Source organism: Staurois parvus, unplaced genomic scaffold (genome assembly GCF_062004578.1).
Source record: "Staurois parvus isolate SC_StPar_1 unplaced genomic scaffold, SC_StPar_1.0 ptg000619l, whole genome shotgun sequence".
NCBI lineage: Eukaryota > Metazoa > Chordata > Amphibia > Anura > Ranidae > Staurois > Staurois parvus.
In genome coordinates this window covers 1,314,207-1,322,714 of record NW_028318415.1, presented here as the reverse complement: position 1 = coordinate 1,322,714, position 8,508 = coordinate 1,314,207, and the positions used below count along the sequence as shown (strand labels likewise).

The window sequence follows — 8,508 nt, the reverse complement described above, 5'->3', positions numbered from 1 at the left end:
CTGCAACTAGTTAATGTATGGAAACTTTTATAGCACTTTTGTAATTACCTTTATAGCGATATCTGCAGCAGTAAACAATAAAAGGTTCAGTCCAGAAGGCTAAATGTTTACTGTACAGACTTTGTCTCTCATAACCATTGTGCCATCAACTCTGTCCAAAATTCATTTTACTGTGCTGAAATTGTTAGTATTGAAAGTGATTCTATAGGCTTACATAAAAAAAAAAACAAAAAACAAAAAAAAACAAAAAAAACAACAGTCATGTATATACATAACTGCTGCGTGCAGTGGTTTTGCACAGAGCAGCCCAGATCCTCCTCTTCTCGGGTCCTCTGCTGGCGCTCCTGGCCCCTCCCTCTTGTCGGATGCCCCCACAGCAAGCAGCTTGCTATGGGGGCACCAGAGCATGCGCACTCCCCAGCTGCTGCTCCGTGTGTCCATTCACACATGGAGGTGTGGCTCAGCCCCACCCTCCCTCTCTCCTCATTGGCTGCAATTGACAGCAGCGGGTACCAATGGCTCCCGCTGCTGTCTCAGCCAATGTGGATAGGGAGTCCTGGGATAGCCGAGACTCCAGTGCATATCGCTGGATCGAGAGGGGGGCTTACGTGAGTAATAGGGGGGGCTGGTGGGGGATGCTGCACACAGAATATTTTTTACCTTCTGTGGCTTCCATTTATTTAAAAAGGCAACATGCAGTAACCCATAACAAAATCAGCAATAACCTTTTGTTTGCTTGGTGCACTTCCCTTCTTTTCAAACCAGGCACACAGGGTTGTGATACCTCTCTCCAGCCTGCTGTGTGGACCATAGTTAAGCATTATAACATGACTCTTTATCCAATACGTTTGCAGTCATCCTTTTGGCTATGCACTTTGGCAGAACAAAACTACCTTGACATGTCAAGCAATATTGCATGCAACTATTTTCATTGGGTTCTTCTTTGCATTTACAAGCTATGTTTCCAGTTATTTGTGTGGGTGTATTCCGCTAAGGGTAGCAGTATAACAATAAACCCATGAGGCACAAAAACTATTCTTATAGAGACCCTCTGTTGAGTGTACAAGATTGCATGTCTAATTTCTTTAAGATACTTGTCAGCTCTGTTGTCTGGTTCACTTATTAATAAAAGCTTATTTTAAGTTACCTAAAAGTAATTAGTGGGTTTGGCTGTGTCTGCAAAGTAAGGTAAGATATCCGGTTATTGGAAAAAAGAGAATTAAAAAAACTGTCTGACTATCTAACTCTATAAAACCATTTCCTAACCACCCTCCAGTGGGAGGGCGATGTATAGGACCCCACGATTGGTAGTTACTTCTCTAGGATGGCCTAAGGATGAAAACATCCTCTTATTGAACTCTGCACCACTCTGCAAATGGTATAATCTATTTTAAATTCCTTTAAAAGAGTACATTTCTTAACGGGAGACAAAGCACTGAAGGAAACAGACTAGTATGTCAGCAGTTGGAAAATGGCTAAGGGCAGTGACTCAGTGAAGAAATTTGCAATAGCATCACTGCTCCAGAACTAGTATGTTTAACTGGATACAGAGAGTAACTGCTTCCACCAGAGAATTCATATAGATGAAAACCAATGACTCCAATGAATTGGAGCCAGTGATTGTAGCATTGGGAAAATGTCTTTTATCAACACAAATTATGCTTTTCTATGGTGCACAGACCCAAAAGTCAGTAACTGTCCTTATGTCACAGAAGAAGATCTAATAAGGTCCCACATGAATCACAAACCAGGTCAATTTATTCATTTTATTATTACAGCTTCAGCAGTATACAATAAAAAACACTGTTGTATACCATTCTTCTTCAGAGAAGTAGATCATTGCCTTGAAGAAGAGTGAAGGCAACTCCAGAAAGCAGCAATGGGTTTTACTGTATAACTTTGATGCCTTGAAAAAAGTGTTCAAGGTTGCATCGAGAACTTGTATTTCTCTATGACAGATGTGTTGTTTCATGACAAATTCTCATTTAATTTGTTTCTTTTATACCGTTTTGCATTTGTCTTGTGAAAATCATAACCAAGTTTGAAACATCTTCCAAAATTCCTAATATTTTATGCATATACAGTACTCTACCTCTCCAGTCACATCACTTACCTGTACTACCAGATGTAAATTTTTTTTTACACCCTTCTGGTTAGAGAGGAAATCAAAGAAAAGATGGATGCAAAACGGGAAATGAGGGATATGCATTTATTTCACATAATTACAAAACACGGCTATCCCTCTGAATATAGAGTCCTTTGTATGTCTTGATTTGAGAATACCATTACACCTGTCACCTGCTTAGAGCAGAGGCTGCAATACTGTATGCTACATCAAATTATAACAATACAGCCTGTCTATTTATTGTGGACAAGTGACGTCACTGAGGCACTAAATCTAATTGCATTGTTAGTTTAGCTGTCACCATTGACATATTCTACAATGCTGTGGCATACATTATGTGCTGTATCGCGTAATTATAAAAGAGCAATCCTATGGTTTCAAAGATGGCATGGTATATAAAATTATTTGTGGTGTTACTCAGTGAAAGTTTACAATCCACTCTTTTTTCTTTTAACAGTCTGCAAACTCGTTTGCTGTCCAGTCACTATCCATCTCAAACTGTGCTTCATCTTAATGTTCACAGTATCTTTCTTTAAAGGTCCCAATCAATGTATAACTTAGAAGTTGTAAGGGGAAACAAACATGGTGATCCTTGAAACATGCTTCGCTTGGAACATTCGGTCTAAGTACTCTGACATATCCACATCCACCTCTATGGTTTGAGGTCCTTGCAAGCTTTGAACGAGTATAAGCTCTCCTGTCTGTCGATCTGATCGTTGCATCACAAAGTTTCCTCTGCTGTTCCCTCCGACTATTCCGAATCTCAAACTGTCTGGGCCTGGCCGTCCAGGTGCTGATGCTGTTGCCATACGGAAAAGTGTAACAGGTGTGGGAAGATTTGAAGGTAAGGAAAGGTAGTGGAAAGATATAGTTTTCGCTGCATGATGGCATGCTCGATTGTCCATTGGGCAAGGGTTCCGCTCACATTGTCTAGGAGATAAAATAAAATTTTAACCATCTGTACTGATTGCACATGACACAAGCAACACACCACCACCCTATCTATAGCACCAATTACAGTAAACGGAGCACCACCTTTTAGTACCATAATGTTGTAAGATATGGATACCTGCATTAGTGAAAATTCAGATCTATAATATATGTATATATCGTATCAAATTTACTAACTGCAGTCATATGTAAACCCAGTAAGTATAATCTTCTATAACCTTATGCAATTTCAAGACATTTAAAAATGTTTAATTCTGCCGTTTTCAATATAATATCTGTTAATATTGCCATGAATGTCCTTGTTTAGGAACTTCCTGTTATAGGGTAACAATACTCTGTCCCTGTCAGGGATCGCCGCGGCGCTGGTCCCGGCGCAGGTGCAGTGCACCGTCTCGTACGGGGATGCGGGCGCCGGGTCCTGGCCAGCCGCAGCGACGTAGCTTGCGCATGTGCACTAGGGTCCACGGGTGCGCGCCTGGCGCCAACGACAGCGCAGGGCGCGATATTTAAATCCCCCCTGAGCTGTCACTGGTTGCCGTTTGGTCTCCCTGTGTTCCTGAACCTGTGTACCTGTGTTTCTGATTGTTCCTGACTGTGCTGTACTCTCCTGTTCTGACCCCTGGCTTGCCTGACCTCTCTCCTGGATGCCGCCTATAGGATCTGATCTTCTGTTGCTGAACTTGCGTGTGACCCGACCATTCTCTGCCCGCTGCTTTGTACCGCACCGACCCCACGGCTCCTGACTCGGCTTGTCTGACCCTGCACTCGCTCATCCATCCATCCTGTCGGGGTCTCCCGGCCTCCTCACATCAGGCCCTCACCCTGCAGGGACCTCTGGCGAACCCCTCTACCACTGGTGGGTATACCCAGCAGCCGCGACCTGGTTTCGGTACACTCCAAGTCCATCCCCACCATCAGGAGCCCTGGTGAACAAGTGAACCGGAACTTAGACTCCGCGCTCTGGGGAAGCCTGACCAGTGGGCTGCTAGAGGTGCCACCAGGAGGTACCTTACAGTCCCTCTCTCCCAGTTGTGCTTATGGTAGTCACCCTATCACATGGGCTTTTAATAGACTAAAAGTAGTTGTCAGCCAGTCCTGAAAAATGCCATGCAGCATTTTCGAAACTACATGCATGCGTAGCCAAGAAGTGACTGCATGTAGGCTGAAGAAGATACAACAAAAAATGAACAAAAAGGTGAAATAAAATGCTTTTTAAACTCCACAAAAAATAAAAAATGAGGTGAGGAAGAGAAGAAATATATAAGTTTTCTTTGCTGTCATTTGTTTGAAAGTGCCAGTTGCTAGGGTGCATATCAAATTAGTAGAGTCAGAGAAAAGTTCTTCTCTGTACATTTATTCTGAGTTTGTGAAAGTAAGACACTTCAGAGCAAATGATCTGGGCTGGTTACTTGACAGATTGGTTCATGCCTTTAACACCATTGAATAGTTTACACAGTAACAGCATTTTCCTGGAAAATACAACCACCACTGGTATATAAGTGCACCCGACCTCCATCATCCAACCTTTTCCATCTGCCAACAGACTAAGTGAGTGAGATTTGAACAGATTTCTGTTTAGCTTTCCAACAAGCTCTACACTAAAGTGGCTAGACATTACAAGAAAGGTTAATTAATCAATACTTACATAGGTGACGTTTTTACATAGCTGATGTTTCCATTGGGTTTTGGACATTCAGGAAAGACACACTGAAATCCTCCTGCAGTGTTTATGCACATGCTAAGTTTGGAGCAGTTGTGAAGTCCAGAATTACATTCATCTATATCTAGATAACAGAAAAATTAGGCTTTACAATAATGGCATAGAACGAACCGTACAGAGCAACACAAGAAGTTAAAGACAATGTCTACAAAATGTAATTTCATTTATTTGTGGTATGTGCTACAGTTGTTGCAGCCCTCAATTTACAGTGCCCCAATCGATATAACATCTTCTGCAAATGGCCATTTGTCATCTGGTTGTACTATTTATATTCCCATGTGTACAAAGTTGAATCAGAATTTACATTGTTGTTGGCTCTGGTACATGCAAGAAGGGTGGTCTCCTACCCTGTATTAAAAAAGGGGTTGGGGTTTCTACTGTGATGCTTTGTAGTAAGCAATGGCCATTCAAAAAAATTCTATGCTCTTCCATCTCTGTCACATGGCCCACCCTTCCTGGAGGTACCAGGGTCAGAGCTGGTGTAAATACTACTTTGTTCCCATACAGACTGGGCAACATAAGGGGGCTCTGCTAAACGAAGGTAGAGGCTTAACTGAGCTTTTAGCAGGATATATTGCAGTTATTTGCATAATGTAAAACTGCACACATCTTTGAAAACAGAATGGAAAAAAAAAACCCCACAGCAACCTTAAAACCAATGTGCCATGATGGCGCAATTAAAGTAAATGTGCAGTATGTATTTAATGCAGGCACCTAGATCTGATGTGTCATATGCATCCCACCTTAGTTAAAAAATATAGTTGAAAGAATCAGGTTGGTTTGAAAAAAATAGAAGACAAGTTCGCTGTTAGCTGACAGATCAAAGGCAGAGTATAAGACCTCCTTTATACCTTGGGTACATTACTGCACACGTTTTAAAGTCTGTTAGGCCATATATGAACATGTGTTGTATTACTATAGCGTACGGGCTGCCAACGAATCTCATTGCACCTAAAACTTGACCTGACTCTTTTGGCAATGCATCCCACCACAATGCACAGTAGAAACTGGAAAGATGGGGTGGAAAACAAAATACATTTTCTTAAATCTAACTTCAGTCTTATTGGTATGGTTTACATGTTTGTAAAGGAAACAAGCTAACCCCAACAGGTGCATAAAGTATGTAAGCCCTCCTTGCATTGAGTTGTCAGTGGCAATATTTAATATAATTGGTATTTTCTTTTTAAGACTCCATTCCAATCTGCCAACTCTCACCCCCAAACACACAAACACTGCCATCTAAATAATCACTTCTACAGAAAAAATGAAATGTCCTTTTACACGTGATCAGATGTAATTTTGGCCACTGCCTGCCTGTTTGATATGTACACTTCCTATTGACTATCCAGTGGCGGGCTCTTCTCAAAATCCAGAAGAGGAGTCTTAGGCAAGTCATTGATTATGCAGTTTTCTTTCCAGTCGGTGTTGATGGGGGAATCCCTCCCACTGAGCTATTATGTTTTTCCAGAGGGGAGCCTTCCCTGCCGGGAGAACACAATGATTACTGGTAGTGGCTATAGCAGCAGGCAGTAATTGCATGCTAAAAATCCAACAGGCTGGTTGTACCCAAGTCAATCAATGGGTTGACTTGTGTACAATCAGCTTGCCCATAGATAGATTGAATCACGGCCGGTTCCTGCTGAACCACCTATGACTGGATTTAGTGGTGACATCAGCAAAAGAGGCCGGCATGGGCACATCTGCATCTCTAGATTGCTGGTCTTCTGTTCTTGGAAATGGCACCAGCGGGAAACCCAGTGGATTTAGGTGAATAAAACTTTGCTTTACAGGTCATTATAAAAAGAAAAAAAAACAGGAGCTGGGGTTTACACATGAGGTTTACATTTTGTCCGTAATGTACCCATATTCCTTTGAATTTTGCCCGAGATAGTTTTAATTAAATCAGACTGCAGTATTAACTTACAGGAAATTCACAAAATTGAAAGTGCCAGGTGTATAGGACAAAGGGGTGTTGTTTTATGGCTGTCATCTATGTAGCATAGTACTGAAATTAAAACCAAGCATATTTTAATATTAAGTGATGCCAAGAGCATATTTTAAATCATTAGTTTGATAATGTAGGTATTCTTTTCATGGCTCTCTGCAATTATCCATAGTTTTACATTTTAATCCAACATTCTTTTAGGGTTAGTTAATTATTTGGCTATTTAGTACATGAACACGTTAAAACACAATGATGATAATATAAAACACAAGAAATTTTCTTTTCTTAATTAGTTGAGAATTGTTGGCATTACTGACTTAGACTAACAAACATAATAAAGAGCAATCAGTATCAAATAATGAACTGTTAATAAATGCAACAGAACTACACATAACACATAAAATGAAACATTTACCAATCTGATACTCCCAAGGCTTTTTTTTAGCCAGAATATGCCAGTACTCTGTACTGCCACCTCCTACAATGGTCCTGGTTGTATATGTACTGGTAGGGGGGTGCTTCATTTTGATTAAGCAAATCCAAAATTTCTCCAGGCAAAAAAATTTTTTTCTTTTTTTTGTAAAATACATTTAACTGTTGTAAAATAGTTTAGGGCTATTTTACTGCAGTCAGGCCACAAAGTAATCCTGAAGCTGCACTTTCTGACAAAAATCCTATAGTAATGATCTACAGGCCTGAACTGTTATCTGCAAAGTGATATATGTCTTTTATAGCCAGAGCAGTATGGGCAGTTAGCAGTGGCAGCACAGTATCCCAGCCTACCACAGCCACCCTCTTCAGTAGTAGAGAGTGATGAGCAGGGGCGGACTGACCATTTGGAAACTCGGGCACTGCCGAGGGCCCAGGGTCAGTAGGGGGCCCCATGAGATGTCCCTGGTATCTTTTTCATAGGCTTTTTTGAGTTTGGGCAAGGACACAGGGGCCCCATGATCCCCTATTGCCCGGGGGCCCCATGAGTTGTCAGTCTGCCCCTGGTGATGAGCTAAGTGTGGCCGAGTGCAGACAGTGTGGCACAACACTGACTTGCTGGCACAGCAATGGCCACCCTGGTACTGGCAGGCAGTGTGTGTTTATTCAGCCAGCAGCCCACCCACACTTTTTACAAGCTCTGAGGCAATCACTAAACAGCCTGTATTGCCACCCTGGCTGCTAAGAGCTATCAGTATAGGTAAGTGCATTTCATAGATGGCATCATGCCACAACAACGAACCAAACACTTGGCTTGTGGTTGCAGGGCATTATAGTTTCATTGTAAATTGTCATTTGGCAAAAAAAACAACCCATAGGCATCCAGGAGGTGGCAGGTTTGCCTCCTGAACCCCTGATAATGGCTACTTAGCCACACTCTGAAATGCAAACCACCACAGATAGCGATACAGAGAATGGGCTAATGTGCTCTTAGTCTGATATTGCTGGGGACACCGAGCTGTATATTGGCCACTGCCGAGGACACTGACATCTGCTGCTGACTTTGGAATCTACTGTTGAGGCTGGTTGGGGGATCTACCGCTGCTGCTCACTGTGAGATCTATTATTGTTCTAGGCTGGGGATCTATTGTTGCTGCTGTGGGATCTGTTCTTGCTTTTGGTGGTTTATTGATGCTGCTGAGAAGGAGCTCTAATAATGTTGCTCGAGAATTTATTACTGCTACTAGGAGATGTATTGGTACTCCTGAGCAATTTATTGTTGCTGCTGGGGGAACTATTCTGTAAAAAGGAAGCGGGTGCTGGGAGAAGGGTAGAGGC

General features: G+C 41.9%; 1 protein-coding gene across 1 annotated transcript in view; it reads right to left on the bottom strand.

Annotated features, from left to right (window-relative positions):
- Positions 1–2,195: 2,195 nt before the first annotated feature.
- The window catches only part of FBLN7 (fibulin 7), a 142,439-nt gene continuing 136,126 nt past the window's right edge, over positions 2,196–8,508 (bottom strand). Inside the window, exons 7-8 of the mRNA XM_089693264.1 lie at positions 4,722–4,860; positions 2,196–3,055 (exon numbers count right to left, since the gene is read on the bottom strand). Of these exons, the coding sequence (XP_089549390.1) occupies positions 2,683–3,055; positions 4,722–4,860 (512 nt within the window). The 3' untranslated portion in view covers positions 2,196–2,682. The remainder of the gene's footprint in view (positions 3,056–4,721; positions 4,861–8,508) is intronic.